At 43.1% G+C, this 26,256-nt stretch overlaps 2 protein-coding genes across 5 annotated transcripts in view; one reads left to right on the top strand and one right to left on the bottom strand.

The window, feature by feature from the left end:
• Window positions 1-26,256, top strand: part of si:cabz01076231.1 — a 758,238-nt gene that overhangs the window by 79,045 nt on the left and 652,937 nt on the right. The window lies entirely within an intron of this gene.
• The window catches only part of khnyn (KH and NYN domain containing), a 38,949-nt gene continuing 12,977 nt past the window's right edge, over window positions 285-26,256 (bottom strand). Inside the window, exons 4-13 of one of the 4 annotated variants that reach the window (XR_012382952.1) lie at window positions 16,595-17,003; window positions 15,082-15,580; window positions 14,284-14,676; window positions 11,152-11,282; window positions 8,989-9,085; window positions 8,669-8,776; window positions 8,492-8,593; window positions 4,522-5,671; window positions 3,313-3,827; window positions 285-2,821 (exon numbers count right to left, since the gene is read on the bottom strand). Coding sequence is in view for 2 of the 4 variants with exons in the window: in XM_005166301.6 (XP_005166358.2) it covers window positions 5,359-5,671; window positions 8,492-8,593; window positions 8,669-8,776; window positions 8,989-9,085; window positions 11,152-11,282; window positions 14,284-14,676; window positions 15,082-15,580; window positions 16,595-17,003 (2,052 nt within the window). In the remaining 2 variants the exon portion in view is untranslated. Of the gene's footprint in view, window positions 5,672-8,491; window positions 8,594-8,668; window positions 8,777-8,988; window positions 9,086-11,151; window positions 11,283-14,283; window positions 14,677-15,081; window positions 15,581-16,594; window positions 17,004-26,256 lie in introns of all 4 variants that reach the window. The other 3 variants (XR_012382953.1, XM_005166301.6, XM_003198854.7) reach the window with 3 other exon arrangements.

Genomic DNA, 26,256 nt, shown 5'->3' with positions numbered 1-26,256 from the left:
AAAGAGCCGCCATCTTGGTACAGGCAGGGTAGAGTACAGTCAGTGTATATCTATGAGTCAGTTCATCGATTCATTTGGGAATGACTCTTCTTATATGGGTCATGACAGTGTAATCTATGGAGCTCTACCCTGTAATATGGCAGCGATATCGAGGGATGCTCATATGCAATATCTAGTATATTTATGACCGCTAGCTATTGAGTTTACATCGAACAAATCAGAGTTAAAATGGCAAATTGATGAGATGATAAAGCTGTGGTAAATCTATGCTAGTCACACAATGCTGATGTTGATAACATTCACAATTTATTTCTTTAGCAATAACAATAACAAATCACACACAATTCAAATGTATTGCCATTTAAAATCTGGGTTAGTAATAAAATATGCCTGCTACACAAAATTAGCCCTCTTTATTTATATATTTACACTGAAAAGCAATTTTGCTAACAAGCTACATTGCAAAACAGACAAGTAACACATTTGATGAACTATATTTAAAGCCAACTCTTCGTACTCGTATGCTCTTATTTACCAAAATAAATTAAAACTTAAAAATTGTATTTTAAATATGAAGCCATTATCCGCAGTTCACAAAAATAAGCTTTTTTTTTACCATTATCACAATAAATCACCATTTTGATTACCAATAGTAAGTTTTAAAATACTTAAAACTGACTTGATATGTAATGTGGCACTGCACGGTATCAAACACGACACAAGTATAACAAAATACAAAATGTAAACAAGACAAGACAATTCCACTCGTCGTCCCTGAAAAACTTGAGAAAAACATTAAATTCTTAAAGACATTCAGTTTTGGTCTCGGCAACGCTTAGCATTTTACACAATCATGAAAATAAGTTAATTTTACTATTATTAACAAAAGTACATTACCATTTAAAATTGAAAACAGATCATAAAAGGACAAATATAGACTAGAAGCATAAACACAGCGTTCACTTCAGCACACAAACACCGAATGTATAAACGATCTGAAATTGAAAACACATTACAGTGCAGACGGCAGGGCTGTGGCGATAAATGGAATTGAGAAATTATTCTGCAGTTCATTTCTGAGATTGTCTGAACGCATTGCAATTATTGAACTCGCCAACAGATGGCGCTGTATGCCTTACACAATGATTTCTGTAAAAGCATAAATATGCTGGTTTGCTCAGATCGCCCTGAGTTTTGAATCTCTTTAATAGCTTGAGAGTTTTAAACAGAGTTTGTAGACAATTTGAATATGATATTTGTAAAATTAAAACGAAGAGTAGTAAATAATAGTCTCTTATTGTGCTGTTTAGCAGAGCCCACCATGGAACAAACAATATAAGTCCAGAAAATTTAAAAAAAGTAGACATATTACATTTAATATTTAATGAAATTAGATAGCTAGCTAATTGCTTTTGATAGATTATATCTGGCCAGCAGATCCCTAGCATGTGGTGTTTCGAATGTTTAAAACAGTAAATCATTGGATCAGTGGTAATGAAGCTTTGAAAAACTTTATTTCTCCCATCACTAACTGTTTGTGTTAAAAACTAGTTCAGCGCCATCTGCTGTTAAAACTAGACTAGATCACCATCTGCTGTTAAATCTAGTCGAGTGCCATGTGCTGTAAAAACTAGCCTTGAGCACCGTCTGCTGTTAAAATGAGCTTAGAGCGCCATCTGCTGTTAAAACTAGACAACATCACCATCTGCTGTTAAATCTAGTCAAGTGCCATGTGCTGTAAAAACTAGACTAGATCACCATCTGCTGGTAAATCTAGAGCGCCATCTGCTGCTAAAACTAGACTAGATCACAATCTGCTGGTAAATCTAGAGCACCATTTGCTGTTAAAACTAGTTTATATCACCATCTGCTGTAAAAACTAGACTAGATCACCATCTGCTGGTAAATCTAGAGCACCATCTGCTGTTAAAACTAGCCTAAATCACCATCTGCTGGTAAATCTAGAGCGCCATCTGCTGCTAAAACTAGACTAGATCACAATCTGCTGGTAAATCTAGAGCACCATTTGCTGTTAAAACTAGTTTATATCACCATCTGCTGTTAAAACTAGACTAGATCGCCACCTGCTGGTAAATCTAGAGCGCCATCTGCTGTTAACACTAGCCTATATCACCCTCTGCTGTTAAAACGAGTCTAGATCGCCATCTGCTGTTAAAACTAGTCTAGATCGTCATCTGCTGTTAAAATGAGCTTAGAGCACCATCTGCTGTTTAAACTAGACTAGATCGCCATCTGCTGATAAATCTAGAGCGCCATCTGCTGGTAAATCTAGAGCGCCATCTGCTGTTAACACTAGCCTAGATCACCATCTTCTCTTAAAATGAGACTAGATCGCCATCTGCTGATAAATCTAGAGCGCCATGTGCTGGTAAATCTAGAGCACCATCTGCTGTTAAAAATAGACTAGATCGCCATCTGCTGGTAAATCTAGAGCACCATCTGCTATTAAAACTAGTCTAGATCGCCATCTACTGTTAAAACTAGCCTAGATCGCCATCTGCTGTTAAATCTAGTCTAGAACACCATCTGATTTTAAAATGATCTTAGAGCACCATCTGCTGTTTAAACTAGACTAGATCGCCATCTGCTGGTAAATCTAGAGTGCCATCTGCTGTTAAAACCAGCCTAGATCACCATCTGCTGTTAAAACCAGCTTAGATCACCATCTGCTGTTAAAACTAGCCTAGATCACCATCTGCTATTAAAACTAGCCTAGATCACCATCTGCTGTTAAAACTAGCCTAGAGCGCCATCTGCTTTTAAAAAATAGCCTACTGCGCCATCAGCTGTTAAAACTAGTCTAGAGCGTTGTCTGCTGTTAAACTCTAGCCTAGAGCGACATCTTGTGTTAAAACTAGCCCAGAGCGCCATCTGTTGTTAAAACTAGCCTAGAGCATCGTCTGCTGTTAAACTATTCTAGAGCACCATCTGCTGTTTAAACTAGCCTAGAGCGGCATCTGCTGTTAAAACTAGCTTAGAGCGTCATCTGCTGTTAAAACTAGCCTAGAGCGCCATCTGCTGTTAAAACTAGCCTAGAGCGCCATCTGCTGTTAAAACCAGCCTAGAGCGCCATCTGCTGTAAAAACTAGCCTAGAGTGCCATCTGCTGTAAAACTAGCCTAGAGCGCCATCTGCTGTTAAAACTAGCCTAGAACGCCATCTGCTGTTAAAACTAGCTTAGAGCGCCATCTGCTGTTAAAACTAGCTTAGAGCGCCATCTGCTGTTAAAACTAGCCTAGAGCACCATCTGCTGTAAAATCTAGCCTAGAGTGCCATCTGCTGTAAAACTAGCCTAGAGCGCCATCTGCTGTTAAAACTAGCTTAGAGCGCCATCTGCTGTTAAAACTAGCCTAGAGCGCCATCTGCTCTTAAAACTAGCCTAGAGCGCCATCTGCTGTAAAAACTAGCCTAGAGTGTCATCTGCTGTAAAACTAGCCTAGAGCGCCATCTGCTGTTAAAACTAGTCTAGAGCGTTGTCTGCTGTTAAACTCTAGCCTAGAGCAACATCTTGTGTTAAAACTAGCCTAGAGCGCCATCTGTTGTTAAAACTAGCCTAGAGCATCGTCTGCTGTTAAACTATTCTAGAGCACCATCTGCTGTTTAAACTAGCCTAGAGCGGCATCTGCTGTTAAAACTAGCTTAGAGCGTCATCTGCTGTTAAAACTAGCCTAGAGCGCCATCTGCTGTTAAAACTAGCCTAGAGCGCCATCTGCTGTTAAAACTAGCCTAGAGCGCCATCTGCTGTAAAAACTAGCCTAGAGTGCCATCTGCTGTAAAACTAGCTTAGAGCGCCATCTGCTGTTAAAACTAGCTTAGAACGCCATCTGCTGTTAAAACTAGCTTAGAGCGCCATCTGCTGTTAAAACTAGCCTAGAGCGCCATCTGCTCTTAAAACTAGCCTAGACCGCCATCTGCTGTAAAAACTAGCCTAGAGTGTCATCTGCTGTAAAACTAGCCTAGAGCGCCATCTGCTGTTAAAACTAGCCTAGAACGCCATCTGCTGTTAAAACTAGCCTAGAACGCCATCTGCTGTTAAAACTAGCTTAGAGCGCCATCTGCTGTTAAAACTAGCCTAGAGCGCCATCTGCTTTAAAATCTAGCCTAGAGTGCCATCTGCTGTAAAACTAGCCTAGAGCACCATCTGCTGTTAAAACTAGCCTAGAACGCCATCTGCTGTTAAAACTAGCTTAGAGCGCCATCTGCTGTTAAAACTAGCCTAGAGCGCCATCTGCTCTTAAAACTAGCCTAGAGCGCCATCTGCTGTAAAAACTAGCCTAGAGTGTCATCTGCTGTAAAACTAGCCTAGAGCGCCATCTGCTGTTAAAACTAGTCTAGAGCGTTGTCTGCTGTTAAACTCTAGCCTAGAGCGACATCTTGTGTTAAAACTAGCCTAGAGCGCCATCTGTTGTAAAAACTAGCCTAGAGCATCGTCTGCTGTTAAACTATTCTAGAGCACCATCTGCTGTTTAAACTAGCCTAGAGCGGCATCTGCTGTTAAAACTAGCTTAGAGCGTCATCTGCTGTTAAAACTAGCCTAGAGCGCCATCTGCTGTTAAAACTAGCCTAGAGCGCCATCTGCTGTTAAAACTAGCCTAGAGCGCCATCTGCTGTAAAAACTAGCCTAGAGTGCCATCTGCTGTAAAACTAGCCTAGAGCGCCATCTGCTGTTAAAACTAGCCTAGAACGCCATCTGCTGTTAAAACTAGCTTAGAGCGCCATCTGCTGTTAAAACTAGCCTAGAGCGCCATCTGCTGTAAAATCTAGCCTAGAGTGCCATCTGCTGTAAAACTAGCCTAGAACGCCATCTGCTGTTAAAACTAGCTTAGAACGCCATCTGCTGTTAAAACTAGCTTAGAGCGCCATCTGCTGTTAAAACTAGCCTAGAGCGCCATCTGCTCTTAAAACTAGCCTAGAGCGCCATCTGCTGTAAAAACTAGCCTAGAGTGTCATCTGCTGTAAAACTAGCCTAGAGCGCCATCTGCTGTTGAAACTAGCCTAGAGTGCCATCTGCTGTTAAAACTAGCCTATAGCGCTGTCTGCTGTTAAAACTAGTCTAGAGCATAGTCTGCTGTTAAACTATCCTAGAGCGACATCTGCTGTTAAAACTAGCTTAGAACGCTATCTGCTGTTGAAACTATCCTAGAGCGCCATCTACTGTTAAGGTCTTTCGTGCCCATGTCTCTATTCGTGCTTTTTCCTTGGATTTGTAAGTAACCTGAAAATAGCATTTATTGTGAACCCAGTATAAAAAATGATCCACAGTTTACAATTCGTTGATTTATCGCCCCAGCCCAAACAAACAGTAGCTTTAAAGCAGTTTTTCTGTATTAATTTTTGTTCACTCCTGTTGCTCCAGAATGAGCTCTGTCAGTCGGTTGATGTCTCGAATGTTGGGATGGCACTGTAATATCATAATAATCACGCTTTCCTGACCCGGAAAGATGGACACTAGACTCTGCCGCAGCCTCCTCGTCTCCTCCAACGACCTCTCGTTGACTTCCTCACCTGCTGATGACCCTTGTCCCCAGCCATGACTCCCTGGTATCCAGTTGCGGTACTGCAGGCCGTCAGTGTGTGCTCGCGGAGCAGGAGCCGCAGACGACGGAGAAGATACACCGGCGAAGGAGTGACTGCTGGGAACAGGTGAACTGCTGACAAACAAACAAATAAATAAAATGGAGCTTCAAATATTTGGACACATTTTTGTCAGACTTCTAGAGCAGAGTTTTTCATCTGCCCGACTGCAGAATTCAACGTGCACCTCAACACCCCTGTTTCCACCAGAACTGTTGCTCTGAAGCTTCTCAGGGTCAATATACATGGTCGGCTACTACAGCCAAACCTCTGCTCACTCATGCCAATGCCAAACGCTGGTTTTAGTGGTGCAGCAGTGAAGATCTGGGGTTCTGGACAATGTGGAACATGTGCTGTTCTCTGATGAGTCCACCTTCACTGTCTTTCCCACATCCGAGAGAGTTACGATGTGGAGAAGCCCCAAAGACAGCAGGACTGGAGACAGAGTGGTTTGATGAACATGACAATGGAACATCTTTCATGGCCTGCACAGTATCCAAACCTAAACATTATTGAGCACTTTGGGGTCTTTTGGAGAAGCGAGTCAGGAAAGGTTTTCCCAAAAGAGTCAGGCTGCAGATTTGCACTTGCACGCTCAGACTTGCACGCTCAGGCAACCGCGCTTCCTCTGCAAGTGACGTCATTTACAATCGCCACCTGTGTCCGCTTGCAAGAAAGTCCTTCTGTAATTTAACTTAAGGGTGTCTCCATAGGCGGAAAAATCCCTGAGGTAATGGATTTTATTAAGATCGTTGCAACACTCTACTCTGTCACCGTTACTCAAGTGCCTTTTTTCTAAGCGTTTCACTGTAGTTTCTGGCAACATACGGCGACGGGCGCCAAAGTTGCTATAGTTACGTAAACAGGTCGTAACGAACCACGAATGCTTTCCTTACAACAGCTCTGCAGTAATGTTACACATCATCTGTGTTGCTTTCTTTCCGTTAAGCGAGTTGAGAGGTTACTTTATCGAGTCGATCTCAACATAATATTTGGAGGACCTATAAAACTGGGCGGGATCATGTAGAGAATGTGGCATCATGCACTCCTGCGCAGACGTGCTAACTTATCAACACGTATATATTAGTTTATTTATTAAATGGTTTTTATTAAATTAGTTACTTACAAGTGCTGTGCCTGTGAGTCTGTTATCTAAAACACTTTTTTGGGTAAGAATGCTTGCATTTTGAGTGTCATTTGTTCAAGAGAGCTGATTGGGTCCCTTAAATGTTTTAAGAGCAAATGGTTACTAAGGACTAAGGGGAAATACTTATGGCAGCCTTAAAATCTTTAAGTTGATCTTTTTGTTTTCCCCTTGCAAACCAACTTTAACCAAGGGTACTCTTAACCTTAAACTGAGGGATTTTTTGGTTAAGAACTTTCATGCAATCAAGCCCTGCACTCTCCTGCCACATCACTTGCATCGACATCTGCATTCTTGTTTGCAATCGTCCAGGCACCTGCTGAATAAAGAATAGTTTCCCAAGTCCTTCAAGAATCATTGCTGTAAGTCCATAATGTGTATACGCTAGTTGTAATACTGCAACTCCTTGAAATGTTTAAAATAAAAACTAAAATTCTAATTTGCCTGGTGTGTGTTTTTTATTACCTGTGGAAGAATAACTTGTGTATTTAGACCTGATAGTGTACAAGTTAAGTACTTAGAATTATTTGACAACGTCATCACTCTCGAAGCAAACGAACTTGAAACTTACTTTTGGTTTATTTGTGTTGATTTCAAGTGAAGTGACAGGTCCAGGTGTCGATTGTAAATGACGTTACTTACGTAGGAAGCATGCCTGCCTGAGCATGCAAGACCGAGAGTGCAATTCTGAAGATGCAAGCGCAACTCTGCAGCCAGACCCTTCTGGGTTTTCCTCCAGCAGCATTACAATGACCTGGATACTATTCTAACGGCTCAAAATCTCTCTGGCTGTGTAACGGAAGCCAGCCAGTAGGTGCGGTGCAGGTACACCTCACTCACGTCTAAAGGTGCTCTAGTGACAGACGCTAGAGGCCATGGTCTTTAGCCTCCTTGGTAGAGTAACCGACTCCCATGCGGAAGGTTGCCAGTTCAATACCAGCTCAGAGCAGGTTGGGTGGTGTAGGGCTTGCAGGGTTACATTGGTGCCGTGACTCGGATGGGAGTGAGGTTTAGGGGGGTGAGTGTAACGGAGGCCAGCCAGTAGGTGCTGTGCAGGTAAACCTCACTCCTCTGACCTCTAAAGGTGCTCTAGCGACAGATGCTAGAGGCCATGGTCTTTAGCCTCCTTGGTAGAGCAACTAACTCCCATGCGGAAGGTCGCCGGTTCGATACCAGCTCAGAGCAGGTTGCGTGGAGTAGGACTGGCAGGGTTACATTGATGCCGTGACCCGGATGGGAGTGAGGATTAAGGGGGTGAGTGTAACGGAGGCCAGCTAGTAGGTTCTGTGCAGGTAAACCTCACTCCTCTGACCTCTAAAGGTGCTCTAGCGACAGATGCTAGAGGCCATGGTCTTTAACCTCCTTTGTAGAGCAACCGACTCCCATGTGGAAGGTCGCCAGTTCGATACCAGCTCAGAGCAGGTTGGGTGGTGTAGGACCAGCTGCAGTGCAGGATTTGAGTATGTCATTCCCAAGGCCAACTGATTGGCTGTATTGGCTGTAAAAGGAGGTCCTACACCATACTACTGAATTCCTGTGCTCTAAAACCAGGCGTTTCAGGCTCATTGTCCAACTCCTGCACATTATCTATCCGTGCTGCACTTACTGCTTATATTTGCACTCAGGTTAGATGCATTTTATTAACCTGTACTGTGCATGTGTGAAGACAATAACAGTTTCATCTAATCCAACCTAATATAGTGTTTAAGCTCAAATCACTGATGATCCAGCTCTGATGTGTGTTTTTATTTACCTGTTGTGTTTATGTAGAAAGTCTCTCAGGTGTGGCCCACCGCGACCCAGCGGATCATCAGGTAACATGAACTGATCTCCAGCAAACACATACTGCAGCAAACTGAAGAAAACACACACACACACACTTACACACCTGCACTAATGTAAGCGTTGAACATGAGTTTACAAAGCTCACCTTTTCTTGATGATGTCTCTCCACGCGGGCGACTCGTCCACTAGATCTCTCAGGTTGTCATTGGTCACAATCACTCCATTCGTCTTCTGCGCCAAATCCAGCATAAACCTGGAGAAAAACACTCAGTACTTGAAGAAACACTTATTTATACTGCCTCATGCCAGTGCAAACCCCACAACACTGACCATTACTTGTGCCAGTTACACAGGTTTGCATCAACATGAGGGAGTGTAATGGAAGACAGTAATGATTTTGTGTGCTGTGTTGAGCTGATGGTGTTGTGTTGAGCTGATGGTGTTGTGTTGAGCTGATGGTGTTACCTGTCATCATATGAGATGATCCTCTTGCCCTCCACCTCTCTGGACGGTGTGTATGACAGCAAACCCAGATCATGCAGTTCATTCAGGTAGTGCTTCTCTGCACAAAACACACAACAGCTCAGGTCACACTAGAGTAAATGCCTTACACTGCTCTGATTGGTCCAATGACCTTGTTATGCTCTGATTGGTCTAATGCCCGTACAGTGCTCTGATTGGTCAGATGAACTTAATTCATTCGAATTGATCAGATACTTCACTCTGACTTGTTTGGTGACCCAACTTCACTCTGATTAGTCAGATGACTCTACTTTGCTCTGATTGGTTAGATGGCCCTAATTCATTCTGAGTAGTCAGATACTTCCCTTTAATCGGTCATATAGCCCTACTTCCCTCCGGTTGTTCAGATGAACTTGCTCTCCTCTGATTGGTCAGTTGGCCCGACTTCCCTCTGATTGGTCAGATAGTTGTAATTCACTCTGATTGGTCAGATGCTCATACTTTGCTCTGATTGGTCAGATGACCCCACTGTGCCCTGATTGGTCAGATGCTCCTACTTTGCTCTGATTGGTCAGATGACCCCACTGTGCTGTGATTGGTCAGATGCTCCTACTTAGCTCTTATTGGTCAATGACCCTACTCCACTTTGATTGGTTAGATGACCCTACTGTGCTCTGACTGGTTAAATGACCTTGCTTTTCTCAGATTGGTCAGATGACCCCACTGTGCTCTGATTGGTCAGATGACCTTTAATCTAATCCTTTGCTTTTCTTGCTCAGTTGGCCCTACTTCACTCTGATTGGTCAGATAGTTATGACTCAGTCTGATTGGTCAGATGCTCCTACTTTGCTCTGATTGGTCAGATGACCCCACTGTGCTGTGATTGGTCAGATGCTCCTACTTAGCTCTTATTGGTCAATGACCCTACTCCACTTTGATTGGTTAGGTGACCCTACTGTGCTCTGACTGGTTAAATGACCTTGCTTTTCTCTGATTGGTCAGATGACCCCACTGTGCTCTGATTGGTCAGATGACCTTTAATCTAATCCTTTGCTTTTCTTGCTCAGTTGGCCCTACTTCACTCTGATTGGTCAGATAGTTATGACTCAGTCTGATTGGTCAGATGCTCCTACTTTGCTCGGATTGGTCAGATGACCCCACTGTGCTCTGATTGGTTAGATGACCGTACTTTAATCTAATCCTTTGCTTTTATTGGTCAGTTGGTCCTACTTCATTCCGATTGGTGAGATGACTTTGTTATGCTCTGATTGGTCAGATGACTCTTATGTTTTCTGACTGGTCAAATGACCTTGCTTTTCTCTGATTGGTCAGATGACCCTACTGTGCTCTGATTGGTTAGATGACCTTACTTTAATCTTTTGCTTTTATTGGTCAGTTGGTCCTACTTCCCTCTAATTGGTCAGATAGTTTTAATACACTCTGATTAGTTCAATGCTCCTACTTTGCTCTGATTGGTCAGATGACCCCACTGTGCTCTGATTGGTCAAATGCTCCAACTTTGCACTGATTGGTCAGATGACCCCACTGCGCTGTGATTGGTCAGATGTTCCTACTTTGCGCTGATTGGTCAGATGACCCCACTGTGCTCTGATTGGTTAGATGACCCTACTTTATTCTAATTCTTTGCTTTTATTGGCCCTACTTGACCCCACTCTGATTAGTCAAATTAAGGTGCTCTGCTCTGATTGGTCAAATGGCCTTGATTCACACTGACTGGTCAGATATTCCACTGTGACTGATCAGATGGCCCTACTCTGCTCTGATGGCTCTTAATCTTGATTAATGTATATGGGTTAAAATAAGAGTTTGGTCATCGAACATTTTAAGGAATAGAGAGAGAACAGATTTACATTCAAAATAATTACTACAAAAATTCTAATATAATGAATATTTCTCACATATTTCTTGATTTTTCCTGTTTGCTAAAATTCAATTTGATATTTCCGCCACATATAAATGTGTGTAGTAGTGTTTGTTCAGTGATCTTCAGTGTTTCTGTTAGATTAGTTGATCAGTTTTGTCTTTGGTTCTGACTAATCTAATGTATCTGCACTAATATATTACTGTAAAGCAAATATTCATGTACAAGAGAGATCAGTGAAGGGTGAGCTCAATAATGCTGAGCACTGTATATATGAGCGTCACCTTTAATCTTGGAGTTGTTCTTCTGCCTCCACTGCGGGACGAACACCATGATTTCTCGATGCCCTTCAGCCCAGAAGTGCTGGACAGCCAGAGCGATGCCTCGACAGGAGAAAAACACCCCCAGACCATGACTGCGGACCACAAGGATCATTTACACAAAATAACAGGATTTATCTTGGTGCTTTATACTGGAAATACTTTTGCCAATAATCACTGGGTGTGTTTCATTTCACTCCCAATCAGTATATTCCTGTCTCACTGTCCCTATGCTAATATCAGTTTTCAGGAGAGAATATAGTGATAGTTATAGTGTATAGTTCTAAGGAGTCTTACTCTTCTTATTATCAGGTTTGAAGGTCTCATGAAATGAAAATAAAGCTTTTTAGATGTTAGTGTCAGTGTGTTGGTCTTAAAGATATTTATAATCTAGTGTGCTCAAAAACAAAATTCACATTTAGAAGATATAAACCTATAAACATCCAAAGCTTGTAGTTTGTCACTTCCGCTTAAATGGATCAAGGAGTTTTTTTGAAGTCACCCCATCATACTTCAGTTTCTCATCAAATCTTCTGTGAAAAACTGCAAGCTTTATATCAGGTTTACATCGTCTAATGTAAATTTTGTCACTGTTTGAATTTCTCACATAGCAACTGGAGAATAACCACTACATATTAATTGGTATAGTTGTTGTGTTGCCATGGCAACTGTTAAATCACCACAACAGATCAATTGCGATAGTTGTTGTGTTACCATGGCAGCATTTAAATCTCCACAACAGATTAATTGCTACAGTTGTTGTGTTACCATGACAACTGTTGAATCACCACAACAGATCAATTACGATAGTTGTTGTGTTACCATGGCAACATTTGAATCTCCACAACAGATTAATTGCTATAGTTGTTTTGTTACTATGGCAACTGTTAAATCACCACAACAGATTAATTGTGACAGTCGTTGTGTTACCATGACAACTGTTGAATCACCACTACAGATTAATCGCTACAGTTGTTGTGTTACCCTAGCAACTGTAGAATCACAGAACAGAATAATTGGTATAGTTGTTGTGTTACCATAGCAACTGTTGAATCACCACAAAAAATGTATTGCTACAGTTGTTTTGTCACCCAAACAACTGTAGAATCTCCAAACAGAATAATTGCTATAGGTCTTGTGTTACCATGGCAACTGTATAATCACCACAACAGATTAATAGCTACACATGTTGTGTTATCATGCCAACTGTAGAATCACCACCACATAATAATTGCTACAGTTCTTGTGTTACCATAGTAACTGTAGAATCATCACAACATATTAATTGCTATAATTGTTGTGTTACCACAGCAACTGTATAATCACCCCAACAGATTATTTGCTATTAGGGCTGTAACGATTCGCCTAACTCACGATTCGATACGATTCATAAAATAGTCACGATTTTTTTACAAAATTACTTAAAACAAATTTAAGGTGAAAAGGCCTTTCACTTTTCTCTTTAATGCAGCACATTTTTGCAAAATATAATATATTTTCTGCCATAATGCAAATTATTAAAATATGCGTAAACTAATGTGAACAGAAGGGGGGAAAATAGTCTAATAACAACGTTCTATACAGTATGAATGTAAGAAGTATGAATGGAATTCGGACGTACTACACTCGCCATTTTGTCATGGTCACATGACCTACCTGCGTCAGTTGCGTCGCTTTACTCCCATTCACAAATTCTCACGTGGGGCATCATGGGATATCGCAGCGTGCATGGGATGCGCACTCCAGAATCTCACCGGAAGTATTAAGTCATCCTGGTACCTCTTGCATACTGATTTTCGAATTATATGAATTCGGACATACTACTCAGCTAGCATACTGATTTTAGCATACTATACAGTATGGAAGTATGCGGTTTCGGATGCAGCAATGGTGGATTGTTAGATCCTCAATTGCTATAGTTGTGTTACCACAGCAACTGTAGAATCACCACAATAGATTAATTGCTACAGCTGTTGTGTTACCATGGAAACTATAGAATCACCACAGCAGATGAACTGCTACTGTCCTTGTATTACCATATCAACTAGAGATTCACCAAAATAGATTATTAGACCATTTTGAGGGATATAAACAATAACAATGGCACTAACGTGCTTCCTGTTGTACATTTTCAATTTCCGTAGCTTCTGAGAATCCCAAAAAATCTATATATAACTGTGGAATCGCCACAACAGATTAATTGCTACAGTTGTTGTGTTACCATGGCAACTGTTGAATCACCACAACAGATTAATTTCTACAGTTGTTGTGTTACCCTAGCAACTGTAGAGTCACAAAACAGAATAATTGCTATAGTTGTTGTTACCATAGCAACTGTAGAACCACCACAACAGATTAATTGCTACAGTTGTTGTGTTATCATAGCAAACCACAACGTAATAATTACTGTAATAGTAGTGTTACCATAGCAACTGTAGAATCACCACAAGAGATTAATTGCTACAGTTGTTGTGTTATCATAGCAACTGTTGAATCACCACAATATATTAATTGGTATAGTTGTTGTGTTACCATAGCAACTGTATAATTGCTGCAACAGATTATTTGCTAGTTGTTGTCTTACCATAGCAACTGTTGAATCACCACAACAGATTAATTGGTATAGTTGTTGTGTTACCATAGCAACTGTTGAATCACCACAACAGATTAATTGCTACAGTTGTTGTGTTACCATAGCAACTGTTGACTCACCACAACAGATTAATTGCTACAGTTGTTGTGTTACCATAGCAACTGTTGACTCACCACAACAGATTAATTGCTACAGTTGTTGTGTTACCCTAGCAACTGTTGAATCACCACAACATAATAATTACTGTAGTTGTTGTGTTACCATAGGAACTGTTGAATTACCACAGCATATATATATATTGATAAATAATGTTACGATAGCTGGCATAAAGCTAAGTTACGATTGAATCGACTCTTGTTACAATTAGCCAATAGTTTGACAACAAGCAGGAAGTGTTCCTGGGCCAATGACATCACTACATTGAAATGGTCTATACTTTACTGTAGTATAGATTTAAAAACATGCGTATGCTTTCATGTGTGTGTAGAGGTGTGTAAGTGTACCTCATGGCCACATTACTGCCGTCGATGATGACGTGCCGCAGCTGAGCGTCTCCAGGCTGGTCCGACAGCTGCAGACTGAAGGGTTTCTTCAGGCCCTCCAGGAACCGCTGGGGTCCCGTCACCACAGACGCCACGGCCCCTCGCTCTGGCTTTGCTTTAGGTATAGTATTCGAAAACTTCGCTGAGGTAACATCCAGGCTCTGTTTGACATTCGGAGGCGATTGGCTGTAGGAATTCACTGGGTGAATATCTGAAGTCATGTTTTCCCAGGAGTACGTCATCTGCGGCGGGCCCTTGACTGTGGATCCAGACCCGGGAATGCTCACCGGTTCGGAGGACTCATGGTTTGAGGCTCTGTTTCTGCTCCCAGGGTCCAGGTTCTCAACATATGACCTGGACATATGCAGATAACAATTCAATATATCATGATAATTAGTGCTGGGCAAAGACTAATCGTGATTAACTGCAACCAAAATAACTTGCACACTCAAAAGACGTATTGATAATGTAGTGCAGGGTTGGCCAACCCTGTTCCTGGAGAGCCACCTTCCTGCAGGTTTCAGTTGCTATTCATATCAAACACACCTGAACCCATTAATTAGGACCTGAACACCACTGATAATTACAGGCAGGTGTGTTTGATATGGGTTGCAACTGAAATCTGCAGGAAGGTCGATCTCCAGGAACAGGGTTGGCCACCCCTGACGTAGTGCATACTGCATTTGTAGTGGTGTTTCAAAAAGCTTCTGCAATGAATCGCAACGATAAAATCGGATATTGTCATGAACCGAATCTGACCTTGAATTTTGCTCAGTTGTCCAATCCGCTTGCTGGCTGCCATTTCTGAGCCCATTGAAGTGCGCGTGCTCCTGTTTCTGCAGCTGCATGAGCAGCTCGTGAGGCTTTATCTCAGGCAGATTCCCGTACACCTCCATCACATGCTCCTCCGTATACCCGCAGGTCGCCGCCGCCGCCTTCAACACTCCCAACACAAAGTCCTCCTGTTTAGCATCAGTTTGATTAGCCTCCGGTCTCTCCACTGCGTGCATTTCTCCAGAACCGAGCTGGTTTTGCTGATCGGTTTTGTCCTGCTCCTGCTGGATTAAATCGAGGAGTTGCGAGGCTTCTTTAGGGCCGGTTCGGGCCAGAACGCTGCGCACCACCGCCTCTGTGAAGCCCATAGCGGTGAAGAACTTGAGCAGGTGCTGGAACTCCTCTCCACATCCGCTGCTTTCCGGCGGCCGGTCAGGTTGTGGAGGCTCTGGAGTCTGAAAGTGTCTTGAGTCCAGGGTGAAACCTTGGGGAAAATGAAGGGTAACACTTTAACCCTTGTGTGTTGTTCAAATGTCAAGCTGTTTAAATCTTTTTGGCCCTGTTTACTTCCATTATGATGAGATTTTTTGATTGTAAAGCCATGACAGCACATAATCATGCATTCCTGATTGGGAAGAGGAACAATGTGTAGCACAGAGATAATGTTCTCCAGCTCTCTGAAACTGACCCTTTCAGGCTTTGATCCTAATTGTGGTGTTTTGGTGACTGTCGCTTTAAATGCAAATGAGATTGTGCTCTTTTCAGAAGAGGGCGGAGCTACAAATGCTTACGTGTCATTATAGTAGCAGCAGTGTATATGTTGTGAGTGCTGGTCAGGTGTGCATGTGTGCTTCAGTGTCAGGGCCAGAGCAAGCTGAACTGCCGCTCTAGGCAAAGGACGATCACGCCGCTCTCAACCCGAAAGTGAAAACGAAAGTGACTGGTTATCAAAGTCGCGGATGAAATTGAAAAAAAAATAGGTGGGGGGGGCGTGGATATAACTGAGAACGCGGGTGGTTGAGGGAGGTGTTCCGGACGTCAACCTCTCTATTCTGCCGCCCTAGGCAACCGCCTAGGCCGCCTCTATGGAAGCGCCGGCCCTGTTCAGTGTGAGTGTTTGCTTCATGCTTCTGTCAGTCTATGTCGCTCCTGTCGCTGTTCATCTAAAACTCGACATCTATAATCCTCTTAGTCTATGCTGTTGTTATCCTCAGCACCTCAAACGCTCTAACGGCTAATGGACAGACGGCTGCTTCTCACTCAGGGCTGTTGATTATGCTAATGAGATGGAGAGATGGGCACCAGTGGGCGGGGCTTATCCCCTCTGATTACATGTACAAAAGAAAGAACGTCAATCAAAGTGTTTGAATTATCAAGTCTGATTATATAAAATAGAATTAATTCATGTTCACCATTAGAGGCTGGAGATATTCACACACTGCTGACACACACAACAGTCTTTTCTACATAAAAGCTCCTCCTTCTTGAAGTAGCTTACCCAAGAGTGGCCGCTGTGAATGTGAGCTCTCTGCGCTATTATTATTATCAGACGCTTCATGCACTCCTCCGTTCTCCTGCAGTGTGGTCGGCGGGTCCTGCAATGTGTGTGTGTGTCTGTTTTCTGGGTTCTGCAGTGTGTGAGTGTGTGTGTTTCCGGCCAGTCTGACCAGCTCCAGCAGCGCCTCCTTCACTCGCACCGGCAGCGCCAGCAGCTCCAGTGTGTGCCGGTCTTCCAGTTCCTCCACCAGTGTCTTGAAGGCTCGCCGGGACTCTAGGGACGCCCCTGCGCTGTCGGGACGCCGCCCCTGCCCACTGCGGTACTTCTCCACCAGGTCTACGATGAAGGAGAAGGCCTTCACTACAGGCTCCGTCAGCCCGCTGATCAGGAGGAATCCTGGAGAACCCACCTACAGGCAGAAGAAACAGTTCATGTCAGCACTGCTAGCATTACGGTTAGCATGTTGACATATTCCAGGTGTTGTGGTGACCTGTGCTTTCCTGTCTACACTCTACAGAGCTTTTGTCATTCATTTATTTCTTTTCTTTTCGGCTTGGTCCCTTTATTAATCAGGGGTCGCCACAGCGGAATGAACCGTCGACTTATCCAGCACGCGTTTTACGCAGCGGATGCCTTCCAGCTGCAACCCATCGCTGGGAAATGCTTTGTATTAAAGGTATAAAAATAAATAAATAAATAAAATGTAACCATTGTGTTTTCACAGAAAAAAAATAGTAATATATATACAAAATATATATATATATATATATACGGGGGGGGGGGGGGGGGGGGCTGGGTGGTACAGGTCCAATGCCAACATTTTGAGAGTGTAGCGGACGATACTAAAAGGGGGGTTGAGGCGAAGGAGAACGAGGAGAACAAACTAGGTAGGGAGGGAACCAAGGAGGGGGGGGGGGGGTGATGGTTGGTTGTAGTCATGGACGAAAGTGAAGAGCCCCAGGGGGGTTGGAAGGGCCGAAAGTGAAGAGCGCCCCCTCCCGCTCTTTTGAGAGGGGTCTGGTGGGCACCTAATAGTATCTCTAGAGGCCTCATAACGCTGTTGGCCCTTACAATCGTCCTAAATTAATCAGTCGAATTATTTGCCAAATTATTAAATGTTGGACTTTAACTGCAGTTTGGCTCTTTCATTCAGGGAATTCATTCATGTCTCTCGCGACAAACGAGATATTTGATTCGAGGAGCTGCTGCAAGCGTGTAATCTTCATGCAATGTTTGATACCGCACGGCGAATGAGAGAAAAAAAAAACTCAGCATTTCCCGGAAACTTAGATGCACACGGCAGGTAGTGTCAGAAAGCCGCGTGTGTTATTCCGGTCACAAAATGCGGTGCTAACATTTCTGCACTCAGTGCAATAGTAAACATAATTCGATACGAACAAACTGAATAAACAAAGAGCACTGGACGCTCACTTACCAAATCTGTAGAGACAGGACAATCACCAGCAACTAGAGCCGCGTCTTTATTAAGAGGAGACTACAAGCGAATCCGGATCTCAGCGTTTGCAGATGAGAACAGCTCTCAGGTAAACAATAATCCTCCTTAGACACGCAAGTTATTGTTGTCGCGCGTCGCGTACACTGTTAATCCACACGTGACTCCAGCTGAGCTCTCACAGAGAGAAAATGAAAACGAAACTTAACTGCAGCAAACTATAAAGCAGCACTTCACGCTTGTTTTGCCAACACAACGTGGCGTCTTTGTGGTGTAAACACGGTGACAATAATGAATATTTTTGAAGTTGTACAATAGAGCGCGCTGATTGGTTTGACCCAAGCCTTACTCATGCATTAATGCAGCACACTGTTAGACGTAATAAGACACACTCTGGTACAGACGTCCAGTCTGCACGCTGGAATACACGCTATTATCTCATGACCGTGACGCAGCTTCAAAAATTAGTTTCAAACAGGAAGTACGAATTTGCTTGTAATAATGCAAAAACAACCAATTTACACTTTTTAGTGAAATATAGGTGTCCTAATAGTGTTTTTAGCAGTGTGGGACACATATACCACTGTCAACAGCTCAACACATGTGTTTTGGTGTTTCGTGACCCTTTAAGCTATATTTGTTTACAGAACAAACCATAATTAAAGCTGCAAGCAGCGATGATAGGGACCTCGCACCCGGGCTCACTGCCGCCCGGTGACCTTACGATGACAGAGAACAGCGAACAATAATAATTTAAGCCAATATATTTTAAAAAATCTAAGAAAATCACAGATTTATGCCAAACTTCCTCCTGTCAGCAGGTGGCGCTATAACTGTGACTTAAGATTGGCATGTAGATGTCTTCCGGAGAGGAATGTTATCAACCATGTGAAGTTTCAGGCACATGGGACATTTTGTGGCTGAGTTATAAGCCAAACTATCTTCTGCCAGCAGGTGGCGTTATGACTGACTCAATATTGTTATGTGGATGTGTTTAGGAGAGGACTTTCATCAACCATGTGACATTTTAGGCAGATCTGACATTGTGTGGCCGAGTTACAAGACAAAATTTCTTCTGCCAGCAGGTGGCGCTATGACTGACTCAATATTGTTATGTGGATGTGTTCAGGAGCGGACTTTTATCAACCATGTGAAATTTCAGGCAGATCAGAGATTGTGTGGAGATTGTGTTTTAAGACAAACTACATTCTGCCAGCAGGTGGCGCTATAAAAGACTCAATATTATTATGTAGATGTGTTTAGGAGAGGACTTTCATCAACCATGTGACATTTTATGCAGATCTGACATTGTGTGACCGAGTTACAAGCCAAAATTTCTTCTGCCAGCAGGTGGCGCTATGACTCTGTCTCAATAATATTATGTAAATGTGCTCAAGAGAGGACTTTCATCAACCATGTGAAGTTTCAGGCAGATCGGACATTGTGTGGCCGAGTTACAAGCCAAACTACCTTCTGCCAGCAGGTGGCGCTATGACTGACTCAATATTATAATGTAGATGTGCTCAGAAGAGGACTTTTATCAATCATGTGAAGTTTCAGGCAGATCAGACATTGTGTGGTTGAGTTATAAGAAATTCCTGTTCCATGGCGAAGCGTTGAGGTTTGTCATGCCGCCACGGACACGCCCCTCTGCAAAAACTCTAGATCTTCACAATATATCATCGCTAGAGCTTTCAGATGACACCACTCTATTTTGGTGCTGATACGGGAAAGTTTGTGGAAGGAGTTTGTTACAGTGTCAAACATGTCATTTCCTGTGGCCAGCAGGTGGCGCTATAACTGTAACTGGATATCGGCACGTAAACCTGATCAGGTCAGGACTGTTATTAAATGTGTGAATTTTGAGGCAGATCGGATAATGCATGCCAGAGTTATAAAGACTTCCTGTTTTGTGGCGAATCATCAAAGTTTGCGAGGCCGCCACGGACACGCCCATCGATGAAAACTCTAAAGCTTCGCAATTTAACATCACCAAGGCTTTAAGATGACAAAACCCAATTTTGGTGTTTATCAGATAAAATCCCTAGGAGGAGTTCGTTAAAATACAACACCTGAAAATGGCAAAAGCGCCACTTTTTCGCCATAGGAAGTTAAAAATATCCGACTTCCTGTTGGGTTTGAGATATGGCTCCAAGAGACTTTTTCGTATGTTTTGCCATGTTTGAGGTGTGTGCCAATTTTTGTGCATGTGCGTGATTCGTAGATCGAGGGCTCGTCCGTTTAATTTTTCTAGGTGGCGCTGTCGAGTCATTTTGCCACGCCCACTTCAATATTGTTATGTGGATGTATTCAAGAGATGACGTTTATCAACCATGTGAAGTTTCAGGCAGATCGGACATTGTGTGGTTGAGTTATAAGGACTTCCTGTTCCATGGCGAAGCGTTGAGGTTTGTCATACCGCCACGGACACGCCCCTCTGCGAAAACTCTAGATCTTCACAATATATCATCGCTAGAGCTTTCAGATGACACCACTCAATTTTGGTGTTGATACGATAAAATTTGTGGGAGGAGTTTGTTACTCCGTAAATCATGTCATTTCCTGTGGCCAGCAGGTGGCGCTGTAACTGTATCTGGATATTGGCATGTAAACGTGTTCAGGTCAGGATGCTTATCAAGCGTGTGGATTTTGAGGCAGATCGGGTAATGCATGCCTGAGTTATAACGACTTCCTCTTTTGTGGCGAATCGTCAAAGTTTGCGAGGCCGCCACGGACACGCCCATCGATGAAAACTCTAAAGCTTCGCAATTTATTATCACCAAGGCTTTAAGATGACAAAACCCAATTTTGGTGTTGATTAAATAAAATCCCTAGGAGGAGTTTGTTAAAATACAACGCCTGGAAATGGCAAAAATGCCACTTTTTCGCCGCAGGAAGTTAATAATATCTGACTTCCTGTTGGGTTTGAGATATGGCTCCAAGAGACTTTTTCGTATGTTTTGGCATGTTTGAGGTGTGTGCCAATTTTCGTGCATGTGCGTGATTCGTAGCTCGGGGGCTCGTCCGTAAAATTTTTCTAGGTGGCGCTGTCGAGTCATTTTGTCACGCCCACTTCAATATTGTTATGTGGATGTGTTCAAGAGATGAGGTTTATCAACCATGTGAAGTTTCAGGCAGATCGGACATTGTGTGGTTGAGTTATAAGGACTTCCTGTTCCATGGCGAAGCATTGAGGTTTGTCATGCCGCCACAGATACGCCCCTCTCCGAAAACTCTAGATCTTCACAATATAACATCACTAGAGCTTTCAGATAACACCACTCAATTTTGGTGTTGATACGATAAAATTTGTGGGAGGAGTTTATAACTCCGTAAATCATGTCATTTCCTGTGGCCAGCAGGTGGCGCTGTAACTGTATCTGGATAGTGGCATGTAAACGTGTTCAGGTCAGGACTGTTATTAAACATGTGAATTTTGAGGCAGATCTGATAATGCATGCCTGAGTAATAACGACTTCCTCTTTTGTGGCGAATCGTCAAAGTTTGCGAGGCCGCCACGGACACGCCCATCGACGAAAACTCTAAAGCTTCGCAATTTAACATCGCCAATGCCTTTAGATGACAAAACCCAATTTTGGTGTCGATCGGATAAAATCCCTAGGAGGAGTTCGTTAAAATACAACGCCTGGAAATGGCAAAAACGCCACTTTTTCGCCGCAGGAAGTTAAAAATATCTGACTTCCTGTTGGGTTTGATATATGGCTCCAAGAGACTTTTTCGTATGTTTTGGCATGTTTGAGGTGTGTGCCAATTTTCGTGCATGCGCGTGATTCGTGGATCAGGGGCTCGTCCTTTTAATTTTTCTAGGTGGCGCTGTCGAGTCATTTTGCCACGCCCACTTCCGAAGCCCATAATAAACGTAAATTTTCGCCACTTCTGAGGCGTGTGCAAAGTTTCGTGAGTTTTCGGGCATGTTTAGCCCCTCAAAACCGCGATTCATTCCGCGGAAGAAGAAGAAGAAGAAGAATAATAATTAAAGCTGCAAGCAGCGATGATAGGGACCTCGCACCCGGGCTCACCGCCGCCCTGTGGCCTCAGGATGACAGAGAACAGCGAACAATAATATTTTAAGCCGATATATATAAAGAAGCCGAGAAAATCATAGATTTATGCCAAACTTCCTCCTGTCAGCAGGTGGCGCTATGACTGTGACTCAAGATTGGTATGTAGCTGTCTTCAGGAGAGGAATCTTATCAACCATGTGAATTTTCAGGCAGGTCGGACGTTGGTTGGCTGAGTTATAAGCCAAACTTCCTGTTGCCAGCAGGTGGCGCTTTGACTGTCTTAATGTTGGTATGTTGATGTCTTCAGAAGAGGAATTTAATCAACCATGTGAAGTTTCAGGCAGATTAGACATTGTGGGGCTGAGTTATAAGCAAAACTACCTTCTGCCAGCAGGTGGCGCTATGACAGACTCAATATTGTTATGTAGATGTATTCAGAAGAGGACTTTTATCCACCATGTTAGGTTTTACGTTGATCGGACATTGTGTGGTTGAGTTACAAGCCAAAATTCCTTCTGTCACTAGATGACGCTAAGACTGACTCAATATTGTTTTGGGGATGTGTTCAGGAGAGGACTTTAATCAACCATGTGAAGTTTCTGGCTGATCGGACATTGTGTGGTTGAGTTATAAGGACTTCATGTTCCATGGCGAAGCGTTGAGGTTTGTCATGCCACCACAGACACGCCCCTCTGCAAAAACTCTAAATCTTCACAATATATCATCGCTAGAGCTTTCAGATAATACAACCATAATTTGGTGCTGATATGATAAAATTTGTGGGAGGAGTTTGTTACACTGTAAAACATGTCATTTCCTGTGGCCAGCAGGTGGCGCTATATCTGTATCTGGATATCGTCATGTAAACGTGTTCAGGTCAGGACTCTAATCAAGCGTGTGAATTTTAAGGCAGATCGGATAATGCATGCCTGAGTTATAACGACTTCCTGTTTTGTGGCGAGTCAAAGTTTGCGAGGCCGCCACGGACACGCCCATCGACAAAAACTCTAGAGCTTCGCAATTTCACATCGACAAGGCCTTTAGATGACAAAACCTCATTTTGGTGTTGATCGGATAAAATCCCTAGGAGGAGTTCGTTAAAATACAATGCCTGAAAATACCAAAAACGCCACTCTTTTGCAGCAGGAAATTAAAAATATCCGACTTTCTGTTGGGTTTGAGATATGGCTTCAAGAGACTTTTTCGTATGTTTTGGCGTGTTTGAGGTGTGTGCCAATTTCCGTGCATGTGCGTCATTCGTGGATCGGGGGCTCGTCCGTTTAATTTTTCTAGATGGCGCTATCGAGTCGGTTTGCCACGCCCACTTCAATATTCTTATTGGGATATGTTCAGGAGAGGAATTTGATTAACCATGTGAAGTTTCAGGCAGATCGGACATTGTGTGGTTGAGTTATAAGGACTTTCTGTTCCATGGCGAAGCGTTGAGGTTTGTCATGCCGCCACGGACACGCCCCTCTGCGAAAACTCTAGATCTTCACAATATATCATCGCTAGAGCTTTCTGATAACGCCACCCAATTTTGGTGTTGATACGATAAAATTTGTGGGAGGAGTTTGTTACTCCGTAAATCATGTCATTTCCTATGGCCAGCAGGTGGCGCTATAAATGTGTCTGGATATTGGCATGTAAACGTGTTCAGGTGAGAACTCTTATCAAGCGTGTGAATTTTGAGGCAGATCGGATAATGTATCACTGAGTTATAATGACTTCCTGTTTTGTGGCGAATCGTCAAAGTTTGCGAGGCCGCCAGGGACACGCCCATCGACGAAAACTCTAAAGCTTCGCAATTTAACATCGCCAAGGCCTTTAGAAGACAAAACCCAATTTTGGTGTTGATCGGATAAAATCCCTAGGAGGAGTTCGTTAAAATACAACACCTGAAAATGGCAAAAACGCCACTTTTTCGCCGCAGGAAGTTAAAAATATCCGACTTCCTGTTGGGTTTGCGATATGGCTCCAAGAGACTTTTTCGTATGTTTTGGCATGTTTGAGGAGTGTGCCGATTTTCGTGCATGTGCGTGATTCATATATCGGGGGCTCGTCCGTTTAATTTTTCTAGGTGGCGCTGTCGAGTCATTTTGCCACGCCCACTTCCGTGACCCATAACAAACGTAAATTTTCGCCACTTCTGAGGTGTGTGCAAAGTTGCGTGAGTTTTCGGGCATGTTTAGCCCCTCAAAACCGCGATTCATTCCGCGGAAGAAGAAGAAGAATAATAATAAACGGAGCAATTCCAATAGGGCCTTGCACCGTTCGGTGCTCGGTCCCTAATTAAAGCTGCAAGCAGCGATGATAGGGACCTCGCACCCGGGCTCACCGCCGCCCGGTGACCTTACGATGACAGAGAACAGCGAACAATATTAATTTAAGCCAATATATAAAAAAAATCTAAGAAAATCACAGATTTATGCCAAACTTCCTCCTGTCAGCAGGTGGCGCTATAACTGTGACTTAAGATTGGCATGTAAATGTCTTCCGGAGAGGAATATTATCAACCATGTGAAGTTTCAGGCACATGGGACATTGTGTGGCTGAGTTATAAGCCAAACTACCTTCTGCCAGCAGGTGGCGCTATGACTATGACTCAATATAATTGTAGATGTGCTCAGGAGAGGACTCTCATAAACCATGTTAAGTTTCAGGCAGATCAGACATTGTGTGGTTGAGTTATAAGAACTTCCTGTTCCATGGCGAAGCATTGAGGTTTGTCATGCCACCACAGACACGCCCCTCTGCAAAAACTCTAGATCTTCACAATATATCATTGCTAGAGCTTTCAGATGACACCACTCTATTTTGGTGCTGATACGGGAAAGTTTGTGGCAGGAGTTTGTTACAGTGTCAAACATGTCATTTCCTGTGGCCAGCAGGTGGCACTATAACTGTAACTGGATATCGGCACGTAAACCTGATCAGGTCAGGACTGTTATTAAATGTGTGAATTTTGAGGCAGATTGATAAATGCATCCCTGAGTTATAAAGACTTCCTGTTTTGTGGCGAATCATCGAAGTTTGCGAGGCCGCCACGGACACGCCCATCGATGAAAACTCGAAAGCTTCGCAATTTAACATCGCCAAGGCTTTAAGATGACAAAACCCAATTTTGGTGTTTATCAGATAAAATCCCTAGGAGGAGTTTGTTAAAATACAACGACTGAAAATGGCCACTTTTTCGCCACAGGAAGTTAAAAATATCCGACTTCCTGTTGGGTTTGAGATATGGCTCCAAGAGACTTTTTCGTATGTTTTGCGATGTTTGAGGTGTGTGCCAATTTTTGTGCATGAGCGTGATTCGTAGATCGGGGGCTCGTCCGTTTAATTTTTCTAGGTGGCGCTGTCGAGTCATTATGCCACGCCCACTTCAATATTGTTATGTGGATGTGTTCAAGAGATGACGTTTATCAACCATGTGAAGTTTCAGGCAGATCGGACATTGTGTGGTTGTGTTATAAGGACTTCCTGTTCCATGGCGAAGCGTTGAGGTTTGTCATGCCACCACGGACACACCCCTCTGCGAAAACTCTAGATCTTCACAATATAACATCGCTAGAGCTTTCAGATAACACCACTCAATTTTGGTGTTGATACAACAAAATTTGTGGGTGGAGTTTATAACTCCGTAAATCATGTCATTTCCTGTGGCCAGCAAGTGGCGCTGTAACTGTATCTGGATAGTGGCATGTAAACGTGTTCAGGTCAGGACGCTTATCAAGCGTGTGAATTTTGAGGCAGATCTGATAATGCATGCCTGAGTTATAACGACTTCCTGTTTTGTGGCGAATCGTCAAAGTTTGCGAGGCTGCCACGGACACGCCCATCGATGAAAACTCTAAAACTTCGCAATTTAACATCGCCAAGGCCTTTATATGACAAAACCCAATTTTGGTGTCGATCGGATAAAATCCCTAGGAGGAGTTCGTTAAAATACAACGCCTGGAAATGGCAAAAACGCCACTTTTTCGCCGCAGGAAGTACAAAATATCCAACTTCCTGTTGGGTTTGAGATATGGCTCCAAGAGACTTTTTCGTATGTTTTGGCATGTTTGAGGTGTGTGCCAATTTTCGTGCATGTGCGTGATTCGTGGATTGGGGGCTCGTCCGTTTAATTTTTCTAGGTGGCGCTGTCGAGTCATTTTGCCACGCCCACTTCCGAAGCCCATAAT

Source organism: Danio rerio, chromosome 7, assembly GCF_049306965.1.
Source record: "Danio rerio strain Tuebingen ecotype United States chromosome 7, GRCz12tu, whole genome shotgun sequence".
Taxonomy (NCBI): domain Eukaryota; kingdom Metazoa; phylum Chordata; class Actinopteri; order Cypriniformes; family Danionidae; genus Danio; species Danio rerio.
Note: the sequence above shows the minus strand (reverse complement) of the source record. Positions and strands in the feature narration are given on the sequence as shown.